The sequence below is a fragment of the Canis aureus genome, chromosome 18 (genome assembly GCF_053574225.1).
Source record: "Canis aureus isolate CA01 chromosome 18, VMU_Caureus_v.1.0, whole genome shotgun sequence".
Lineage (NCBI taxonomy): Eukaryota > Metazoa > Chordata > Mammalia > Carnivora > Canidae > Canis > Canis aureus.
The window spans coordinates 33,808,648-33,833,266 of NC_135628.1; the positions used below are offsets into that span (position 1 = coordinate 33,808,648).

Consider the following 24,619-nt stretch of genomic DNA (forward strand, 5'->3'; position numbering starts at 1 on the left):
CCAGCCATGGATACTACGGGGAAAGAGCATTCCAGGTAGAAAGAGCAACAAATGTCAGTGTCCTTAGACAGGTATGAAGATGGCCCTCCAAGGAACTGAGGGAGGAACAAAATGGCAGGAAGACTGGGTGGATGAGACTTTAGAGATGAAGTCAGAGTAATAGGAAGAGGCAGAATCTATAGGTTCTGTAGACCATGGTAAGAACTTAGAGTTAGTCATAATTGCAGTATAAAGTCTTATGGGGTTTAAAGTAGGTGAATATGATCTAAAGATTGTATTTAAAGGGCCACGAATGCTGCAGTAAGACTCCACCTAGGAGGCTATGGAAAGATGGTGGTGGCTCAAAGGTGGGGGGAAGAGGAAATGATTTAAACTAGTGGCAGAGGAAAGAGGTTATTGAGTTCAGATGTCTTTTGGAAGCAGAGCTCATGCATTGAATACAGAAGATGGAAAGAAAGGAACCAAGGGCAAATCCTAGTTTTTTTTGCTTGGGCCATTGAGTTGGGAAAGTAACACATCAGTTAGAGTGAAGATAGAAATGGAGAGTTGTATTTTGTCCTGTTCTGTAAGAGGGGACATGAGATGTACAGACATGAAATGCACACCAGATTCATGAGCCTGCCACTGATACGGTATTGACTAAGGATGTTGGGGAGTAGAGTCACTTGTGAGTAACTCCCATAATACACTATCATGGAGCTCACAATAGATAATTGAACTTAATGAGGTTTTGTTTCTTTTTTCTCTATACTCGATTATGACTATGAACTCTTTGAAGATAATGTACCCTTTATACCAGGGTCTCATGACCTTATGTCTTGAACAAAGTAAGGACTTAATAAATGAATGTTTAATAGAACTAGTGACCCAACTCTTCAGATATACTAGAAGCTCAAAATAGAAAGAAACTCCATAATGGTGATTTTTTTTTTAACTTGGGCTGCTTAGATAAGAATGAAGCCAATAATTGAGGGATTTATTCTTTTGGGAGGATGGAGGGAGTGTATTGATATGCTGTTACGTGGCCAGATTGTGGGAGAAGACCAACCTCCCTCTGCTATGTTATCTGGACTCCTCTATACGTAGAAGATTGAAAATGCTGGGAGATAGTGTTGTAGATCAGTGTTCTTAAACTAGGCAAACACTTGATTCAGCAAACAATAATAATTGTATGAGTAAATACCTACAAACATTTTCATTTGAGGTTGTTAGACTTTCCAAATTAAAAAACCCAAATAACAGATATGGCACAACGATGTTAAAGAGCATACATGGAACCCCAAATTGCAGTGAATGGCATGAATGAGGAGATTAAAAGTTGTTGTAGCTGAGAACACCGGAGAGGAGGGAGGGTGACATTTACAATGAGGTGCCACCTGAGAAAGCCTCTTCTGAGAGCAGGGCATTGACAGAGTTTGAGGCTAAATGGTCCTGGGTCAGAGAAAGAGAAGAGTGTGGGGAAGAACCTTCCAGACAACAGCATGTGAAAGGCCTTAAGGCAGTGAGTGTGGTGTTGCTTCAGGAGTGAAGCCCCGTAAGACATTGGAGCAAGATATTGGATTGCCAAGAGTGAGGAGCGTAACAAGCCATGGGTTTGGAAAGGCAGCAAGGCCTGATATTTAGGGAGCTCTTCATTTTATTCTCTGTGCTTTGAGAAGTCTTAGGAGAATTATCCTAAGAGCCATAGCCAGTAAATCTTCACATTTCTCAAAGGGCTGCTAGCCAGTTAAAACTGGCGGAAAGCAATATATTCAGTAAGGACGGACAACATCTGCTCAGTTAATACAGCTAGTGTTATTCACTGGGAAGGAGAAAATCCAGGGAGATGCTTCAGCTTCATTGAGTGGCCAAGATGAGAGATTTTGAAAAATGTCTCTTTGTGTATTTTTCAAAATTCTGGTCATTAAAAATAGTTAATTTTTATAAAATCTCAAATAATATTACCAAGTATGTGTGGAAAATGGTGTAGGTGTTGCAATGGGGAAAAAAAACCCAAAATATGCCTATATTATTTTAAGAAATATTGATTACTATTAAAGATGAAAATAAAACTTTAACACCAAATAAATAAAGACAATCACCTCAACAGAAAGAGATTACATTGAATTTAAAAACAGTACATAAAATTTGCATTTTTATGACAAGCCTTTAAAACTTAAAAAAAATTTCTCGTTTATGCCATTTCCACCCATTCAGTTCCTTAAGCTTGAATATTCTGGATTATTTCTCTTATTTTCCATGTTCAAGTCCTCCTACTGGTTTTAAGTCAAGAGAATTTTGGAGAGAGGATAGTTATTTTTACTCTGTGTTTTAGTTATTAATCAGATAAACACATGAATTATCCTCTCTGATGTGCCAATAAAAGCTTACTTTGAAATACTCTTTAGACTTGAATTAGACTTCATAGATAGCGGACAAAAATGAGTCACTTAATCCACTTAAGTGTCTCTTTTTCTTGCTTACTAAGAATCTGAAGCAGATGTTCCCTGGTGATGGTGATTTGGCCACTTTACAATGTCAGGTGGAGGTCTCTCTGAGTTTCTAGGCTTTTGCTTTTCCTTCACAGTGATGAGATGAAGCTCCAGTTTTAACCCTTTATGTGCATTTTAGACAGGAGAAAAGCAGAAGCCCTAGGGGCACAAAGAAGGTGTTTGCTAACTGAAACTTATCCCCCTTTAAGGAGCTTATTTGGAAGACTTATCATAGCTACTTCAGAAGAATTCTTTAGCTTATCTCTGTCCTCAGAGGCAGTCTGTAAAATGTACTGTTTTTACCTGAACATTCTTCTGCTTCCAACTAATAGGCTATCAGATATCAACAATTAGTCATATTTAGCTTAAAATAATCAAAACAGAAAAAATAAAGATGTTTCCAATTTAATAATATATCCTCATAGTTATGAGGATTTTAAAAAATAATTTATATATAATTTTTACACAATTTATCTGTATTTTCTAGAAGCCAAATAAAAGAAATGTTAATTTCTTATACTTACAGTCAATGCCATTCAAACAAAAAGATTTATATGTCATTTAAGAAGAATTCACTGGAAAAATATTTTTCACATTTTCCATATTTTTACTTAGCAAGGTACTTAGATGCTAATGCTACACCTGAAGAGGCATTATATCATTTGAAAGTAGGCTATGAGAATTTGAGGGCAGATATTATATATCCTACAGGACCCACTAGAAAATGTATATGTGTGTCTGTGTGTATAATAGCTAATAGCCAATATAAGAGATAAGTCGCACAAGTTACACATTTATTTAAAGATGCAGAAAAAGGTGAAAAGTGCTAATAGGACATATAGGAAAGAGCAACATGATAAGTTTAAACCCTATAGTATCAATAATTATATTAAATATATATTATCTAAAAACCCCAATTGAAAGTCAGAAATTTCCATTCCAGAAATGTTATCCAGATTGGATAATAAAAGCATGCTCAACTACAGGCTGCCCAGAAAAACCTATTTTAAATATAAAGAAAAATGGGGTTGAAAACATAAGGATAGAAAAATATATACTTAGGTATCACAAATCACAAGAAATCTAGAGAGGTGATATTAATATTAAAGAAAGTGAATTATTGAGCAAAGAATACTACCTATAAAAAAAGGTCATTTCCTAAAGACAAAAGGGTCAATTGAACAACAGGACAAAACAGTTCTAAATCTTTATGTACCTAATAATGGAATTCAAAATACATAAAGCAAAACTTACAGAACTTCAACAAGAAATAGACAAATCTATAGCTCATGTTGATAATTAAGCACATAGACACAACAACAAAATAATGGAGGAGACTAGAAAAACTCTATCAACCAACTTGATCTAAATGACAGAGTGTGGAGGTTCCTCAAAGAGTTAAAAATAGATCTGCCCTACGACCCAGCAATTGCACTGCTGGGGATTTACCCCAAAGATTCAGATGCAATGAAACGCCGGGACACCTGCACCCCGATGTTTCTGGCAGCAATGGCCACGATAGCCAAACTGTGGAAGGAGCCTCGGTGTCCATCAAAAGATGAATGGATAAAGAAGATGTGGTTTATGTATACAATGGAATATTCCTCAGCCATTAGAAATGACAAATACCCACCATTTGCTTCGACGTGGATGGAACTGGAGGGTATTATGCTGAGTGAAATAAGTCAATCGGAGAAGGACAAACATTATATGTTCTCATTCATTTGGGGAATATAAATAATAGTGAAAGGGAATAGAGGGGAAGGGAGAAGAAATGTGTGGGAAATATCAGAAAGGGAGACAGAACATGAAGACTCCTAACTCTGGGAAATGAACTAGGGGTGGTGGAAGGGGAGGAGGGCGGGGGGTGGGGGTGACTGGTTGGCGGGCACTGAGGGGGGCACTTGAGGGGATGAGCACTGGGTGTTATTCTGTATGTTGGCAAATTGAACACCAATAAAAAATGAATTTATTATTAAAAAAATATAATTCCTCAGGGATAAGATGCTTACAAAAATTAAATAATCCCTATGAGATATGAAACTCACGTTATAGTATATAAACAGATCTAAAGACATTTGTTAAAATAAATTACCATTTTATAATAAAGCTATAAATCACAGCTCTTATAAATAAATAAATAAATAAATAAATAAATAACAGAGAAGATTCCACAAATGATTGAACAACCACATTCTTTACAAGTGCACAGGAAACATTTACCAAGATAGATATAGTCCAGGCCATAAATTAAGGAAATTAAAATATTAGAAAAAGTTTGATGTTAGTAAAAAGAAAAACCCATTAAATATACTGTGAAAACAAGAAACTTTACCAAAAACAAAACAAAAAAAACCCTCAGCTAATATGTGAAGAAACTAGAAGCAGCAGCACAAAGGAGACCCAAAATAAGCAGAAAGGAAATAATGATCAGAATGAAAATCAATGAAACAATATACAAAACAAAAAACTTAAAATCAAAAGCTAGTTCTTTGAGAAATTCAATAAAATTAGTAATTCTCTAGCCAATTCAGTCAGTACAGAAAGATAAATTTCTAGTATCAGGAATGAGAGGTTTATACAAATACAAACCCTACAGATATTAAAAGAATAAAGAATTATTATGAAGAATTCCCAATACTTTTGAAAATTGAAATTAAGACAAATTTCTTGAAATACACAGATAGAGCTCACTCAAAAAGATAATTTCAATAGTCCTATATTTATTTAAAAAATTGTATTTCTAGTTAAAATCTATTCCATAGACAAAACAAAACAAAAGGAAATCCCTGGCCCAGATGGTTTGGGAATTCTTCCAAATAATAAAGGAAGAAATAATACCAATTTTACACAACTTGTCCAGAAAAATGAATAGTAGGAACTACAAAACTTCTGTAAGGCCAGCATTAATCTGAAACTAAAAGCAGACACAGACTTTATAAGAAAACTATGAAAAAATGTCCTTCATGAATATAAATATAGATGATATCATCTATTTAGAAGTCTAGTTGAATCTATAAAATAGCTCCTGGAGCTAGCAAGCAGCGATGCTGAAAGAAGAAAGACCGACATATTAAAAGACACTTGTATTTATATACTAGAGAAATTTCATCTAAAAATACCAATTATAGTGCCAAGAATATGAAATATTTAGGAATAAATATGGAGAAAGTTGTATAAGGCCTATAAAGTGAGAATAGTAAAACTTTGCTAAGATAAATTGGAAAACTTAAAATAATGGAGAAATAAACCATGTTTATGGAACAAAGATTCAATATTAAGAAATCAGTTCTCCTCAGAATAATTTAAAGCTCTAAAACAATCCTAGTCAATAACTCAGCAAGCTTTTTTGTGGAAATTGATAAATTTATCCTAAAATTTATATGGAAATATAAAATACCTACAATACTCAAAACTATATTGATAAGGGAAAGAATTGGACAATTTATACTAACTTTTAGACTTAATCTAAAGTAGCAATGATCTACAGAGCGTTATATTTCCATCAAGATAGACAGATCAGTGGAAAAAGAATGGAGAAGTCAGGAATAAATTAACACATAATTAACTGATTTCAACCCAGGAACACAGTCAATTCTTTAGAAAAAGGACAGTGGTTTCAATAAATTAGATTTCCATATACAAATAAAATGATAAAAATGCAAATGAAAAAGTGACTCACAATGGTTATTAGAGTTGCAAATACTAGAAAACAAATAAAAACAATGTTTAAAAATGATGAACTGTTGGTGGGAATGTGAACTGGTGCAGCCACTCTGGAAAACTGTGTGGAGGTTCCTCAAAGAGTTAAAAATAGACCTGCCCTACGACCCAGCAATTGCACTATTGGGGATTTACCCCAAAGATACAGATGCAATGAAACGCCGGGACACCTGCACCCCGATGTTTCTAGCAGCAATGTCCACAATAGCCAAACTGTGGAAGGAGCCTCGGTGTCCATCGAAAGATGAATGGATAAAGAAGATGTGGTTTATGTATACAATGGAATATTACTCAGCTATTAGAAACGACAAATACCCACCATTTGCTTCAACGTGGATGGAACTGGAGGGTATTATGCTGAGTGAAGTAAGTCAGTCGGAGAAGGACAAACATTATATGTTCTCATTCATTTGGGGAATATAAATAATAGTGAAAGGGAATATAAGGGAAGGGAGAAGAAATGTGTGGGAAATATCAGAAAGGGAGACAGAACGTAAAGACTGCTAACTCTGGGAAACGAACTAGGGGTGGTAGAAGGGGAGGAGGGCGGGGGGTGGGAGTGAATGGGTGACGGGCACTGGGGGTTATTCTGTATGTTAGTAAATTGAACACCAATAAAAAATTTAAAAAATAATAAAAAAATAAAAAATAAAAAAAATAAAAATGATGAACTGTAGAGATTTTAGGAAATGTTATTGAATCTGAGGAAGAGTTGCATAGGAAGGCCTCAGAAGGTATGAGCCATAAAGCAGCTCCCATGATGTTGGCAGAAATCTATAGACATTCCATCATTGACCTGACTCAGATTTCAAGTTCTATCTCTCAGTTTAAATTCTAAATTCTTCCAAAAGGCAATGTGATGAGCCTATCTTTGTTCAGGTAGTTACCCTTGTTCCAATTAACTGAGCTGTGGCATTGAGTTATAGTTATTGCCATGACAGTTGTTGACTCATTTCTGTGATCCTGCACATGATTAGAGGCGAGGCAAGGTCCATGGAAGTGGTTCAAACCAACTGTTGTATAAATTTACGGAAATTGTTTCATTACTTAATAATGTAGACTAAAATTTAGAAAACAAGATATGGGATGCCTGGTTGGTTCAGTTGGTTGAGCATCTGCCTTCAGCTTAGGTGTTGGTCTCTGGGCCCTGGGAACAAACCCCTGTCAGGCTTCCTGATCAGTGGGGAGTCTGCTTCTCCCTCTCCCTCTGCTGCTCCCCACCACTCATTCTCTCTGTCTCTCAAATAAATAAAATCTTTAAAATAAAGAAAGAAAAGAAAACAAGATATGAAAGCTATTGTTTTAAAATGGGATTCCAGATTATCTCCACTTGATCTCATCCTGAAAAGGGAAAAAATTATTATTAAAAAAATGAGAAGTCTTAGTCTTCATTAAAACATACTTCTCAAAATAAAAATAAAAATAAAACATACTTCTCCAAAGAAATGTTATTTCAGATATTTATGTATGTATTTATATCTTTACGCTCAATTGAATAAGTACCCAAACCTTAACCTTCTGCAGCTATTTCTGATGCAAAATTATACCCATGTGACCCTGATGAAATTGAAATTGGAGGTAACTGTGTTCGTAAGTATCACATTATTTTTAATAATGTATTATAAATTAATAATTTCAGTGGGTTTTTATGTTCTATAACTTACTTAGGTGTTAATTATACTGTTTGACAATGCCTCATTCTAGTGGCTATCAAAAATGAAAATCACTTTATCATGCCTTTAAGGAATAATACTGGAATTGGCAAATATACAGAGTTGAGCATTTCCATACCCTGAAGACATGTATGTATGTTGGTAGCATCTTTTTTACAAGGAAATTTGGCAATTTATTTTAATCTTAAAAATTCATGTGTATTTGTAACAATTCCATTTTCAAAAATCTAGCTTACAGAAATATTTAAAGTATATAAGTAGAATGTTTCAAACAGTATTTTCTAATAACATGAAAAAAATAAATTGCAGATATCCAATAACTGTTGATAATTCAATATTTTTGATGTACCCATTATAATAAAATATTCTTTAAACAATATTAAAATTCAGGAATACATTCTTTGACATTAGTAATTATTAATAGCATATTGTGGGTAAGAAATTAGATTACACAGCACAATCCCATTTTTGTTTTCTGTGAATTATTACATTTGTACCAAATAATTCTTGAAAGATAACCACCAAAGATGTTAATGATACTGTTTTTCTCCTCCTCTCAATCTCTATATTTTTTTTATTTTCTAACTTAAATTTTTAAGTTTTTTCCAAAATAAAGACTCACTACTCAATATTTCTTAAAATAAATCACTCTAAATAGATTGTCTAATAAAATTTATGATGTCTACTTAAAGGATGAAAAGAAATTAAAAATTTTTATTGAAACATTAGCTTTTTGGTGGAATCAGATATATTGATGGTAATAGGAAGATATTCTAAATGAATAAGGGATTGTTGACATATAATTAATGAAGGTGTTTTAATGGTGAAATAAACCATAATGATATAAAACAGATCAGGATATATCACATAATATTTAGATACCAGTTCTAAAAATTAATATGCTTTGCCTTGAAAAGTACTCTTATAGCAGTGGTCAAAACAAATCACTTGTTTCCTATATTCTATTCCAGTTGTAAATGGATTTGCCTTCTCATTTTTCTAGTGTTCTTTAAACAAGCTGTTATTTTATTTGAAAGTATCCGTTATATAAATCCTGTGATTTAAGATTTTAAGAGAATAAAATAATATCCCTAATATAGTGGACATTAACCATAAAGTATAATTTCTTGGCTGTTCTGCATAATAGGTTTGGATTTTCTTTCTCATACACATATATTATAGTAAAATCACTTTCTCTTCTGAATAAGTAATAAATTTAAGCTACTTATGTTATTCAGAATGTTTATGCAATTAATTGGAAAAAATGCTATACAAAACCATACACAATTTGGGGAGGTGACACTTGAATGGAAATATTTAGTCAAAAGTCAACAGCTTCAGGTCACCTGGGTGGCTCAGTGGTGGAGCGTCTGCCTTTGGCTCAGGGTGTGATCCTGGAGTGCCCGGATCGAGTCCCACATCCAGCTCCCTGCATGGAGCCTGCTTCTCCTTCTGCCTATGTCTCTGCCTCTTTCTCTCTCTGTGTCTCTCATGAATAAATAAATAAATCTTTAAAAAAAGTCAACAGCTTCAGGATAAAATAGAGAATATGTTAACATATTTAGCAACTCAATATTGGAATTGACAAAGGGATAATAATTATGCTTATGAAGCAGAGATCATTTATCTCTCCGTTTTTGAAACCGTTCCTTTTAAGTATATGTTGACAAAGTTTCTTTGATCTACATTGCTGTAATGATCTGTTTACCCAGAGTTGATGCCATTTAAAATATTGATTCAGGGACGGCTGGCTGGTTCAGCGATTGAGCATCTGCCTTTGGCTCAGGGCTTGATCCTGGTTCTGGGATCGAGTCCCACATCAGGCTCCCTCCGGGGAGCCTGTTTCTCCCTCTGCCTGTGTCTCTGCATCTCTCATGAATAAATAAATCTTTAAAAAAACAAATAAAATATTGATTCAAAAATTTTAATTTTCATGAATTATTTTCTTTTCAGTTATTTATCATCTCTAACTCTTAACCATCATTTCCATAGATAGTTCTTCCCTGTTTAGATAAAAGTTCATCTTCTTTTTCCTAATTTATTTAAGAGGGAATTTTCCCTTGGATATATAATTTTTAAAAAATCAATGTACTAGGGACGCCTGAGTGGCTCAGCAGTTGGGTGCCTGCCTTTGGCTCAGGTTGTGATCTTGGGCCTCAGGTTCGAGTCCCACATCGGGCTCCCTGGGAGGAGTCTGCTTCTCCCTCTGCCTGTGTCTCTGCCTCTCTCTCTCAGTCAGTGTCTCTCATGAATAAATAAATGGACCTTTAAAAAAAAAAAATCAATGTAGTAAAGGGTAGCCTATTATTTCAAATCTGAACATAATGATTTGGTGTTTAGCAAAATATTTACTACTTTGATAAATTTGAAAAAATTCATTTGTTATTGAGATTTTGTAACTAGATATCTAACAAAATAGCACTTTAAAATATCTCAAAATACATTAGGTTTTCTCCCATACATTTAGGTTAAAGTCCCTCAGAGTTTCCAAAAATCTATATGATGGGGCTAAACTTTTAACTTTGCAATTCTTGTAAAGTTACCACCTATTTCACAGAAGAATATTTGTACATTTTAGCACATATGTTTTAAATCTTGTAAAATTTATCACTTATTTTTTTCTTTTCTAAAACAAAACAAATCAAAACATTTAGATCCCCAAATTAATCTTGCAAGTGACCAGAGATAAAAATTGTGAAATCTTCCTGTTTCTAGAGAAAATTTCAAACATTTTTAATATCAGAAAAATGAAAAGAATAAGACTATTTTTTAACATTAAATGTATTTCACTGAACAGTATAATCACTCTCATAATGAGCAGCTCTTTCAATCCAGAGTAATGATGTGTTGAGTTGTAAGAGTAAATGATAACAGTAAATAGTAAGTCATTTGAATTTACATTATAATTTTTAAGCAAGAAATTATAATGTAAAAAATCTTAATTTTGTTTGTTCCATCTTTTAGGAAAATCTTTCAGAAATTTCTTAAAAAGAGGTAAATTACTTTAGTGTTCAAGAGCTAGACTCTTCAAGGCTAGATGTATCCAACATGCATTAATATAAACTTGATGAGCTGATGAATTTCTCTGCTATCAGTATTTCCGTGATTATGGGTCAAAATAAGAACATGCTATTTTGCTGATTGCTAGAGAATAATTATTTCTCTAAATGTTATTTTCCTTTTTGTAATATAAATCCCCGAGTTACAGTCTCCATGAGCTTTACCCATAAGCCAGTTTCCATTCTTTAAGATGCCTGACTACAGATCATTCATTTTCTCCCATCAGGTCAGCTGTCTGCTTCATTGCCACCACCACCCCCAGGAAGGCCGGAAGTTGTGGTGGAGCTGATTGGATCCAGGCTTTTCTGTAGGTGTGCTTTTGATGTTTACCCTACAAACACCTCAGTGGGATTTCTCATAACTTGGTCTAGACTTTCTTCTCAAGAAATCAAAGAGGAACTGAAGCAAGAGGCCACAGTTCAGGCATCCTCTCTATTAGAACTGGATGGCATAAATCTCAGACTTGGAGATAGGGTATGTTCACAAACAATTGGGTTTTCTTTTTCTTTTCTTTTCTTCTCTTTTTTCTTTTCTTTTCTTTTCTTTTCTCTTTTCTTTTCTTTTCTTTCTTGTCATGAATGTATTAATTTTCAAAATGGATTTCTTAACATAACATATCCTGAAAATACTCTTGTCCCCAAAATATAAAGCACTATTGTTTTTCTTTTTCTTTTTTCCTTTGCAATTGTGCCAACTCCAGTGATTATTGCATGATCAGTAATCTTAGTGACTACGTATGAATATCCACTGTTACAGTTTGCTGTATTATCAATGAACCTTTATAACTTGATGCCTCTTTCTGGTTTTAAAATGATATGTTTTTATTCTAGAAAAATGTTTTTATTTTTTTAATGATGGTATCACTTATTATATTTTTTTAAATATATCTTAAACACAAAGTCTATAGCTCTTTAATTTATGTTGAGGCTTTGAATAGCTAATACTTTTAAATGGTGGAATTTTTCTCAATTTTCAATTAAGTTTTAACATCATTTAATTTCTTATTTTCTTTTTTGCACTACCAAAAGTTAAGTACTTAATTATAAGTTTACACATATTTTCTCCATAATTTTACTACTAAATGATTATTTGTTAATTGTATTTGTAGATATTCTGTAGTGCTTCCATCTTTTTATTGGAGAAACCACACGTACAAAGTATAGCCATCGAAAGCCAAGAATTTTTTGCAGGCATTAAGGTATGTAGCCATAGGGATGGATCAGAAAGATTATTTCTCTATCACTGTGTTTTCCATACTGTGGATGCTGGTTCCAGGATCTTTTTTTTTTTTTTTTTTTTTTTTTAGATTTTATTTATTGACTCATGAGAGACACACAGAGAGAGGTAGAGACATAGGCAGAGGGAGCAGCAGGCTCTCACAGGGAGCCTGATGTGGGACTTGATCCCTGAACTGAGGATCACATCCTGAGCTGAAGGCAGACGCTTAACTGCTGAGCTATCTAGGCATCCCTGGTTTCAGGATCTCATCATAGACTGAATATTGAGAACCAAGAGCCTCAAAATCCTAATTTTTTTTTAAAAAAGGTCCAATTATACACAATAGAAACCAGGGAAAAGAGTGAGAAGATCAACCATGTTGCCAGAACAGCATAATCACAGTGGAAGGAGAGCAGAGCTCAGATGTCGGAACACAGAACCTTTGGATCTCCACTGGTGAACACTCAGCAGACAGTTTCAGGGACAGTGGTCAGCCCCCAGAAAATGTTTTTGATTAGGCTAACAGGAAGACAGTGCGGTGCTAAGAAGCATCTGTTTTGAGAGCTAGACAAGAATCAAGACTGAGTAAAAACTTCCTGCCTCAAAAAAGGATTGATCTATGAACTGGGATAGGACCAGTTTTAGATTTCAATACTCCATAATCCAAATAAGGAAAACAGAGGCTGTGAAATAAGCTGAAGGTTGAAATGTTTGAGGTGACAAAAGTATTTCGATTTATATATTCAAAAATACTTAGCTTTCTGTTTGCAACAATGTGGATGAACCTAGAATGCATTATGCTAAGCGAAATAAGTCAGAGAAAGACAGATACCATATGTTTTCACTCATGTGGAATTTAAGAAACAAAACAGATGAGCATATGGGAGGGAGGGGAAGAAAGAAGAGGGAGACAAACCATAAGAGACTTTTTAAAAAAGATTTTTATTTATTTATTTTTGTGGGATACAGAGAGAGAGAGAGAGAGAGAGAAAGCATGAGCAGGAGAGAGGGAGAAGCAGGTGCCCCACTGAGTAGGGAGCCCAATGTGGGACTCGATCCCAGAACCCTGGGATCATGACCTGAGGTGAAGGCAGATGCTTAACCATCTGAGCCACCCAGGTATCCCCATAAGAGACTCTTAATGATAGAGAACAAACAGACTTGATAGTGGGAGGTGGGCAGGAGATAAGTTAAATGGGTGATGGGTATTAAGGAGGGCACTTATGAGCACTGGGTATTATGTGTAAGTGATGAATCACTAAATTCTACCCCTGAAACTAATATTGCACTGTGTGTTAACTAACTAGAATTTAAATAAAAAATTGAAGAAAAAACCCTTAGATTTGTAACTTATGTTAGGGATGATATTAATCCCTAAGAATAAACAGACTCTTAACCTTGGTGAGTCAGTAAACAGTAACAAACAAATGAAAGAGTGTAGGCATTTCTTTGTCTCCTCCATCCTCCAGTAACCATTCCCAGAACCATAATCGCGAAGGCAGATTCCTACCAGACTGCCTAACATGCTGGGGAACCAGATTATGCCTTAACTCAGAGCAGTCCAGTGACTCTACATGCTGCTAATGTTTTTAAGGGTTTGGTTTTAACTGATCTTATTTAATTAAAAAAATTCCAGGGTTTAAGTTTATTACTCCCAGATTATTTGGCAAAATATGAGCTGTTGAGAAAACTGCTCTTGCAAATTTTTGTCTTTGGAATAAATTCTATTTCTACATATCTGCTCTACATATTTTCTTATACCAGTTACACCCTGAATTAAGCACTATATCAGAAGATGGGAAAGAATATCAGTTGAAGATAGAGAGCACAGTTCCTGTCATTTGTTCTGAATTCAATGAGCTTGACCAGGAATGCAAAATCTCATTAAAACTGAAAACTGTTGAGCAAGGTAATATACTAAATTCCCTTATTTTTATTAGATTTCAGATAATAATTAATGCTTTTTTTCTTCTAGAAAAAGTCACTGGAGTGTACACATATAATTCATTATGTTGTGTGTTTACACCAAATTACAGCTCAGTCATGTTAATAATACTGGGCCATGTTTATGACTGTCAAAACAATCTATGTTGCAATTCACATTTATCCCTCCTGGGCTTGACCACAAACTCAGTACACATTAACTCTCTGCTAGCTCTCTTATTCCTTCTTTTCCCCTTGATGTATCTTTTATGGCCCGGTCCAATTTCCCTCCTTTTTAATCAAGGTGGAAGTAATTTTTATTGACTTTGAGCTCTTATGAACTAAATCTTCAATATAAGTATTTTGATGTTTTTCATTCATAGCCTTATTGTCTTTTTATGTGTTTAGCATATTTGCCTAAAATATATGCTCTTAGAAAGCAAAGGTGCTATCTATTGCCTTAAAGTAATTCTCAATGTTTGGTTAATGTTTTTTGGTTTGCTTTTAAACTAATTAACTGACTATGCACATATACACACACACATACATTTTTATATGCATGCGTACACGCACACACACACACACACACACGACGGCAGCAACTTCACATTAAAAAAATCAAACAGACAGTAATGAGCAGCTCCTCCTCATCTTTCTCTTCTTCCTCCTCATTCTCCTCCTCCAACTTATGTTTTTTTCTTTGCTTTGTTTTCTGAGTTGGAGGGACAAACTGCCCTTTAAGTTTTTCCAGATACTCCTAGCTAGGGAGGTATGATATGTTATGCTAACATAAGTTCAAACTTGGGCAACACGGATCTCCTAACCTCTCTCTAACATAAGCTGTGTTTGAGATCTTTTGTTTTAAAATTCTATTTAAATTACTAATTATATAGATTGTATGATGCGTGGCTGCATATATGTCACTGTCATAGCCTATAGATAGAGATGAAATTCTCCCATAGAACACGATAGACTGAGAGGACAGACCATATATAGCAGTCATTGGCTTGATTGAGTTTTATTTCTCCCCCTGAGACTTAGATGCAGAGACCAAAGCATGTAAGAGATACATAAATTAGAATATAAGTTGTAAGAGAGATTCTTTTTATACAGTTTTTCACCATAAGACATAAACTGTTATGTAGTAAATACACCAAATACAATGTATCTAGGTCTTCATGTCTATGTTATATCAAATTAAACCAGAGAAACAGATAAAAATGCTAGGAGAGTCCAATGGGAATGAATGTTGCACTCAGAAAAGAGATGAACATGGAAATAGAGGCATCAGGAGAGGCTATACCAAGACAATTGACAATAAGCAGAGACTGAGGTAATACCCCACTACCTATTTAGATTTCAGGAGCATCATGAACAACACTGTGTTGTGAAATTCAGCACAGAAATATGCAGTAAAACCGTCTATCAGACTGCTTGACATAATTCTACTTCATACTATCTGTGAAAGACATATTTTGTAAATTTTACTATAGTTTATGAGGGGCAAATAGGAAGAGGATGATGTTATCAATATTTTCCAGGCCTGTGTTAGACGAAGATTTTCTTCAACTGCAAGTTTACTTTAAACTATATTTTTGTGCTCTCAATTCTTTCAACAAGACAAGCATAATTATAATAAGAAAGCAATATATTTTCTACATTTTAGAAATTGGCATGTTCCTATTATTTTTCAATTAAAAATAATTTCCCTTTTTTTTGGAGAAAAATTCCTGGATTTCATTCTGGATATGCCTCATTTTATCTTTTTTTAAGTGTATCTACTTCCATACAGAACAAGTTGGTGTCTCTTAGTGATTTTCTACAATGACTGCACTAATTTTTATAGGCTTACAGAGAACAGTATTTGGCCCTCACACTGTGGATCAAGGGAAATGATGTCAGGGGCTATATCCAAGCCAGATATATTCCATAATTACCTTAGGGAACCGGCTAAGAGTTTAGATGTTTCTGTTATTTTTTAAGTGCATAGGAACAGTATGTATTTCTTGGGGAAGAAATGTACGAAGTGGAACTTTTTTTTTTTTTTTCAGGAATTTGGAGTCTAGTGCAGTGTTCTATGTCAGAACAGTATAATTTTATACTGAAAATTATGTGTGGAAGAAAAGAAAATAAAAAGTTTTTAATGACTGCTTTTTTTCCACATCTCAAAAAGGTTTTGTAATCATTGATTAGATATAAGAGCAAACTTCCCTTGTTGCCAGTTTTTGGAGCAATCTATCCTTTTTGTTTAGTTACACATTTGCGATGTTCCTTTCTTCTGTTACTATTTTCTTTCTAAATTATTAGTTTTTATTCTTTGTTCCATAGGAAAGGGAGCATCTTAGGGTTCTGAATATATTGGGCCATTTGGGAGATGAAAAGCAATAGAGAGTTTATTACTGGTATGGAGTTACTTAATTTATTTTAATTTTTCCATTTTTAAGATGATGATAACAATAATCATCTCTATCAATAATCATTGCTAACACTCATCAATGGATAGAACATAAATACAAACCCTGTGAAATACTACAGACATATCTGGACCCAAAGCACAATTTTTAGGCGGAAAGAACATCAAATTATATTCCTTGGTGGTAGAATTATGATTTTTTTTACAGAAATACAATCAATCTTATATATTGCTTTTGAATTTTTTACAAGTACACATGGGTTTATAACCTTATTGAAAATAGTACTGTGTATGTATAGATATATGTTTATATTGCAGTTGATTAATTATTCGTAAAGATTGGGAAGGGTTCATAGCTTTGGTTTTATTTAGACAAAATTACAACCATATTTTTTAAATAAGAGAAAATAAGAATAATCTCTCAACTCAGTGTTCCATGTTAATCAAGTTATTACATGTTTTGGTTGGTATATTTCCTTAAAAAAATCTCAATGTATTCTTTCACAAAATAGGTAAAGAACAGCGAGGTTTAAATTTGGCATTGTCTTCCTGTCACGTGGACCTTCACCAAACATCATCCTGTGCTAATGGATCCTGTAGCCATGCTTTTGTGTACTACACTGCTGTAACAGATTTTTCTCGAGATGGAGATCGAGTTACAAACATTGTAGTGGAGCCTATAGTTCATGAGGATTTCCTGTGGAACAGCTACATTCCAGACAGCATCCAGGTTGACAAATTACAAAAAAAATCTTTACAATTGGAGCTTTAAAAAAGATATATTTATTTGATCAATGCATCTTGTAAACTTTTCATTTCAAAATTGTTTGTTTTTTCCATTTTAAATGATTCAATTTCAATAACTATGATAAAACAATAATTAATGAAAAAGTCATTGAGATTGCTAAGAAATTTATTGTGTATCAGTAAATACAATTAATGATAATATTTACCAAAAATATCTTTGCTTTTAAGATCAAAGTAAAGGATGTCCCAACTGCTTACTGCTATTCATTTACTGACCCACATATAATTACATTTGATGGCAGGTAATTTCCTGAAAGTTTTTTCTTATAGTAGTTGTTGTTTTCTTTGGATTTTGCTGTTGTCTTGCTTTAAATATCTTACTATTTTATTATTTCTTCATCCTGGTCACTGAAAAATTAGAAGGGAAGGCATATATGGATATTGCTGGCTTGTTTCAAACTACTGATTTATTTGTATGGAGTGTTTTTACCCTAAAATTTGGCCCTTGGTAAATACACAAATTAGTTGTGAGCTGAATTTGTAAAAATGAAAATTCTTGCAAATATGAACAATCATTTTAACTTGATCATTTAGTTATTTTTAATAATGGTTTCTTTACTCTAGTGATATTTTAGTATATTACATTTCTGAATGATACTGAAATAATCTTTAGGATTTAGGCAAAATGATTAGACTAACACATTATAATTATTTATAAAACTAAGCATTTCTACTTCATGACAAGAATAATCAGGGTAAAACTATTGTAGCCATCATGAATAGCTGGATATCTGCCCCTGGAATGCAAGTAAAGTGGGCAAAATGATCAAAAAGTAATCTAAGCTATCTTGCTATTAATATCTACCTATGAGGATTTAAACTCAGTTATACCATTCTGGGAAATATATAATTTTAAGATGTCACTAAAGAAAATTATAAGAACACCTCTTTGTTGAGTCAAAATTTTCTTCATGATGTAAGGTAAGGTAATTTATTATTTACAAAAAATTTTTTTAAAGATTTTATTTATTTATTCATGAGAGACACAGAGATACAGAGACAGAGACATAGGCAGAGGGAGAAACAGGCTCCTCACAGGAAGCCTGATGCAGAACTTGATCCCGGATCCCAGGATCACTCCCTGAGCGGAAGGCAGGTGCCCAACGACTGAGCCCCCAGGCACTCTGCATGATCCCAGGATCGGGGAGCAAGTCCCACATCGGCCTCCCTGCAGGGAGCCTATTTCTCCCTCTGCCTATGTCTCTGCCTCTCTCTCTCTCTCTCTCTCTCTCTCTGTGTGGGTGTCTCTCATGAATAAATAAATAAATATTTTTTAAATTTTTTTAACGTGATCATTTTTCAATATGAGCAAATAGATTTTGAACTCCATAGCAAATGATAATCCAGAAGTTGGAGCAAGTGTTGAAAAGTTGTGGAAACTGATTCCACATGCAAGAATCCTTTATGGTTACAATGAAAAGCTTAGAAGTTTTAGTGGAAAAGCCTCCAGAAAGCATAGTTGGGATTACTTTAATTGGTTATAATTCAACAAGATTAATTGTGCAATGAGTGACAAACTTTGTGCTAAATGCTGAGGGTATGGCAGTGCATAAAACAAACATCCTCTGCTCTCATGCAGCTTACATCTGTATAGGTAAAGAGAGATATGCACAATTAATAAATAAAATACATAGTGTATCTAAGGAACATAGGTGCTATGAAGAAAAAAAATACAGCAAGGAAGAGAGGAGAAGAATCTAGCAGGAGTTGACTGAAGTGGTGAAAGGAAGAAACAAGTAGTGAGATCACTACTTTGTTTCATTCAGTTCTCTAAACTAGTATGAAGCAGGGACGCTTGGGTGGCTCAGTCGATCAAGCATCAGACTCTTGATTTGGGCTCAAGATCATGATCTCAGGGTCCTGGCTGGGACCTCCTGTAGGGCTCCACACGCAGCAAGGAGTCTGCTTGAGATTCTCTCTCTCTCCCTCTGCCCCTCCTCCCTCTCACATGCATGCATGCACTCCCTCTCTCAAATAAGTAAATCTTAATAAAATAATATGAAGCTATGAGAAATATGGATTTTTCATTCTTGCATCAAAATATATTGAATGTGTATGAATAAATTTAACACACTTTTTTTGCTTATAACATATTACTGTGGTATTTTGTACCAATTCTTAATGCAGTTGATTTCTGTTAATGATAGGGTATATGATAATTTCAAGACTGGAACATTTGTGCTTTATAAGAGTATGTCACGTGATTTTGAAGTCCATGTACGCCAGTGGGACTGTGGAAGCCTTCACTATCCTGTGTCATGTAACTGCGGGTTTGTTGCCAAAGAAGAAAGTGATACAGTAACTTTCGACATGTGCAGTGGTCAGCTACATGAATCACAGCCATATTTATCTGTAAAGAGTCAAGATGTAACCAGCAATGTCAAGATAAGTGAATCTTATTTAGGAAGAAAAGTCACAGTATGTATAATTCTTTACAATTAAAAGTATTTTTCCTCTTTTTCCTATAGATTTTGGCTTAGTCTGAACTTTTTTTCATCTCCATTAAATTAAGAACTATCGTTTTCTAACATTAGTTTTTTTCCCCAAAATACCTTTTGATTAATACTGATCTTAGAAGGAATAACATTATTTTTCACTTTGCACACACAAATAGACACAACATGGTTAAGACACTGTTAAATCTAAGCAGCCTTATTTTAAGATTTTGGTAACTTGATGGGTTATTCCTAAAAATTATTTTTGATGGTACCTAATAAATTATATGTTACACAGAAATGAAATATATAATTAAGAATAAATATTCAGGAGTAGTTAGCCAATTTTTGAAATGAGTACAGGTGGTTCTGCCTCAGGAATAGGCTGGCAGGTACATGGAAGAGATTAGAAAACCAACAAACAGATCCAAGAATATGTATTCATTCATATTTTAAAATAATGCTTGACATCTATAAGCTCTTTATGTTATAATGTCATTTTCCTTTCATCTTCCAAGAAAGTAAATTCCAGGTGAATAAGGTTCAAATTTAAATGAAAATAGTAGAAAAGATAGGTGAATGTTTTTTTACCTGAGGTGAACAAGAATTTTTAAACATAATGTTACATATTTGAATTCCATCCTCAAAAAACCAAAATGCAAATGAAAAGTTGGGGAAATATTTTCTACATATAAAACATACAGCTAATAGAGAAAATATGCCCTTTTAAAAATATTTTTCTATCTTCCAATATTTTTTTTTAAAGAAACTCTACAGCCAACGTGGGGCTTGAACTCAAAACCCCAAGATCAAGAACCACTACTGACTGAGCCAGCCAGGTGCTCTTAGAAAACAATCTTATACTTTACTAATAATCGGCACTCCAGTTAAAATGAACAAATAATATACACAGGCAATTTACAAAAGAAATAAAACTGATAAATATATCCAAAAGTATAAATAACCAACAAAAATATGAAAACCACAACCTCATTAGTAAAGAAATGCAGATTAAACATCTCATACAATATTGGCAAGAGTAGAAATAGTATCTACGCTCTTTCCAGAGAACACATATATTATGCATGCATAAATCCTTTGCATGTCATTTTTCAAGAAGTTCCTTCTGGAAATTTACCATAATAAATAATTAAGTATATGCAGAGCCCCAATGATATTCATTGCATCTCTCTCTAAAGGAAAACGTTGAAATTAATCAGTGAAGAATATTTTAGGTTAACCAAAACTCTAAGTGATGTCATATAATAGAACACTTTCTAGTCGTTAAAGTTTTGGAGTTGATTGCATTTTTTTGGAGTTGATTGTATTTATTGACAGGCAAAGATAGTTTTAGAAGAAAGAAGAATTAGAAGAATCTGTACCACATTAACATTAACAAGCTCGGATTGAATTAAGCAATATAAGGTTTGTTTGCTTTTCAAATAATTTTCAGGAATGAGCACTTACCATTTCTATAAAGAGAAAAAAGTGCCATTTTTAAATTTAAAAAATTAAAGGAGAAGGAGTCAGAAGAACAGACACAGATGGTGTATCTTCATGATTTTTAGAGGATAGTTTTTCAACATTCAGGTCCCTGATCTGGGAGTGGTGATAGGCCTTCGAGGAGGATCACAGATGACACAGGCTATTAAGATAATTCAACAAACCCCTTGCTCTCATTCCAACTCCCCAGATATGCCCTGGTTATAATTTGGCTTCTGATTAAATTTGCCTACTGTGAAGATGAGAATATTGATTAGCCACAGGAACATATATTCTTCTGGAATTATATTTATCTGTATAAATTAATTACTTGGTAGTCTAAATCTATATTTAATTATCATCAGAGACATTACTTGGTAAACATTATCCTCAACATCTATAACTGTTTTGATTGTATAAAATATCTCACCTTAGTTTAAATTTATTTAAAGAAAGAGGCTTGAACAATATTTATCAATGAAAGAATCAATATGAGATCAAATTTCAAGTCAGCAAAGTGCAAAAGCCCACTGGTTTGACATATAGCATTAAAAGGAAAATTGTAGTCTGAAGAAAATCATTATTCTGTTCTCTTTTTATATTGAAGGAATAAATGAATTTATTTCTTCTCAAATAATAGTTTTTTTCTTAGTCCATGTTGAATATTGTTTAAGCATCTTTTATTTCTGTATTTCAGATCTGGTTTTCTTCTGGAGCATTTATCCGTGCTGATCTTAGTGAATGGGGCATGAGTTTAACAATCAGAGCCCCTAGCCTAGACTACCGAAACACTCTGGGACTTTGTGGCACCTTTGATAATAACCCAGAAAATGATTTCCATAATAAAAATGGGATAAAAATTGATCTAACATTTAATAATTGTGTTGCTTTTATTAATGAGTGGAGGTAAGAAAGTAAACTATTTTCATTTGTTATTGTATTCACGTTTGATTTAAAATGGTGACACGATTCTCAGATTTTTTTTGCAACACATTACTGAGAAAACATGTTCTTGTCCAATTTACTATTCTTTTCTGTTTTTCACCTGGAAGGATTTTGCCGGGGAAAAGCATGTTTGACACAATGCCAATTTCTCCGCCATCACCTGGAAAACTCTCCTATTGTAGCTGCTCATTGAACACTAATTCATTATATCCTTTTGATCACCTGGACAGTGTATCTCAACAAGAGATTATTTCAGGTTGCAAAGATCTCAAACATGCCAAATTCTCTTTCCTGATACCAGAACTAGATGTCACCTCTGAATATATTAATTCAGAAGCTCTCATCAGAGGGATAAATGAGTATACATCTGGAGAAGAAAATAACTTGAACTTCCTGCCTCAAGAAAAAAAGCATGTGAACCTAAGCAAACTGGAATTACATTTACAAAAACATCCTGGAAATGAAAAACAAGAGGCACCGAAGACTTTGGACAACGAGAAACATACACAGGACCAGGGGAGCCACAGCCAGGAAATGAGGCGGGATCCACAAAACAGATGGAAACGGCAAAACTTTTATGAGTTTCTTCCTATGTTTGCTTTCCAGAGTCTCAGCCAAAGTGACCTAGAAGAATTGACTTATTTTTTCCCTGAGGACCATACTGAGGATGTCCACCAGGAGTTTGTCCCTACGTGGCCCACACCCTCTGGTCTCACCGAAGGCCACACTTTGGCACTGTGCCAGCAGACTCTTGCCAACTCTAGTGTAGGAAGACACTGTCTTGCCTTTCTGGGCAAGAGTCTGGACAATGCTATAGATATGTGTGTTAAGGATGTTCTCCTAAAAGATGACCTCAGCTGGGCAGAAGCAGGTGTGGCTCTTTTAGAAAATGAATGTGAAAAGAGAATTTTGGAAGAGGGGAAATACAATGCAGAAGAAAATAGCAAGTCAGTCGAAGATATTCTCTTGGTACTAAAATGCCCCAATTTATGCAGCGGCCATGGGCAGTGCATGGAATGGGGATGCGCATGTTCCCCTGGCTTTGGTTCCTATGACTGCAGTGATTCGCATGGTAAGTACTCTCCAACTTCGATATTGTGTATGTTATTTGATTATGAAAATTCTTTGTTTTTTACCTTCAGTATCTTAACAACATTTGTTCAGATTATAGAGGGCAAAGAACCCAAATTATTTAATCAATATAGTAATAATTCTTCCAAAGTGTCTCATCTTAGAGTAAAAGCTGAGGTACTTACAGTAGCCTATACTGCACAACATAATCAGGCACGCAGTAACTCTTCAGTCATCCCCTACAACTAAAACCCTTACTCATTTCATTCGACCCACTTTGGTTTCTGTAAAGCCAAGTTCTCTTGACCTCAGGGTCTTTGCACACAGCTCATCCCTCCACTTGTAGAGAATAATTATTTTTTCTAGAACTCAAATTTAATATTTTTTGAGTACTGTGTTTATAATACTCTGCTAATCATACCAATTTGCTTAATTTTTCTCTAGTCCACCTACGTGGCACAAACTATTATATCTCAATATGTAAGAGAAAGAAATTTTTAAAAATCAATTTGAGGGGTGCTCAGGTGGCTCAGCCGGTTAAGCGTCTGTCTTTGGCTCAGGTCATGATCTCTGGGTCCAGGGATCAAGTGCTTCCTCAGGTTCCCTGCTCAGTGAGGAGTCTGCTTTTCCCTTTCCCTCTGCCCCCAACCCTGGCCTTGCTCTCTCTCTCACAAATAAATAAAATCTTTTTTTAAAAATCAACTTGATTTAATTAGCTATTAAACCAATTACTCCTCCTGATTTTCCTTCTACCCCCACCATCCTGCCCTTTTCCATCTGCAGACTTTGCCATCTCAGTAAATGCACACTTCATTTCTCTTAACTGTTCACATTAAAAACTTGTAGTCATGTTGACTTTTCCTCTTTTTTTCATGCCTCAAGCTTAACCCATTAGTAGCAAATCCTGCTCTAGCTTCAATGATTTTCATTTCTTCCCCTGGTACAACTTAGTCCAAGCCACCATTAGCTCTCACCTAATTATAAATTCTCTCAAAGCTTATTCTCCATGCAGCAACTAAAATGATCCCTTTGAGGGGCACCTGGGTGGCTCAGTGGTTGAGTGTCTGCCTTTGGCTCAAGTCGTAATGCCGGGGTTCTAGGATTGAGTCCCATGTCAGGCTCCTTGCAGGAAGCCTGCTTCTCTCTCTGCCTCTCTCATGAAGAGATGAATAAAATCTTAAAAAAAATAGTAATCCCTTTGAAATGATAGTGAGATCATAGTACTCCTGCTTAAGTCTCTCTAATGGCTCTCCCCTCTCCTTCCAAGTAAAATCTACATTCCCTACTACCATGGCCTAGAAGCCCCTATCCAATGGGAGTCTCCTCTCTCACTGAATTTCATCTGTCATTCTCTCTATAACTCACTTCACTGCTCCCCAGTATTCTTAAGTGGTTGCT

General features: G+C 34.4%; 1 protein-coding gene across 3 annotated transcripts in view; it reads left to right on the plus strand.

Annotated features, from left to right (window-relative positions):
- VWDE (von Willebrand factor D and EGF domains) overlaps positions 1 to 24,619 on the plus strand; it is a 99,158-nt gene that overhangs the window by 13,381 nt on the left and 61,158 nt on the right. For all 3 annotated transcript variants that reach the window (XM_077856739.1, XM_077856737.1, XM_077856738.1), the window contains 9 exons: positions 7,719 to 7,784; positions 11,154 to 11,401; positions 12,036 to 12,125; positions 13,910 to 14,054; positions 16,994 to 17,211; positions 17,457 to 17,530; positions 19,436 to 19,706; positions 21,903 to 22,111; positions 22,258 to 23,222. In XM_077856739.1, coding sequence (XP_077712865.1) covers positions 7,719 to 7,784; positions 11,154 to 11,401; positions 12,036 to 12,125; positions 13,910 to 14,054; positions 16,994 to 17,211; positions 17,457 to 17,530; positions 19,436 to 19,706; positions 21,903 to 22,111; positions 22,258 to 23,222 — 2,286 coding nt within the window. The remainder of the gene's footprint in view (positions 1 to 7,718; positions 7,785 to 11,153; positions 11,402 to 12,035; positions 12,126 to 13,909; positions 14,055 to 16,993; positions 17,212 to 17,456; positions 17,531 to 19,435; positions 19,707 to 21,902; positions 22,112 to 22,257; positions 23,223 to 24,619) is intronic.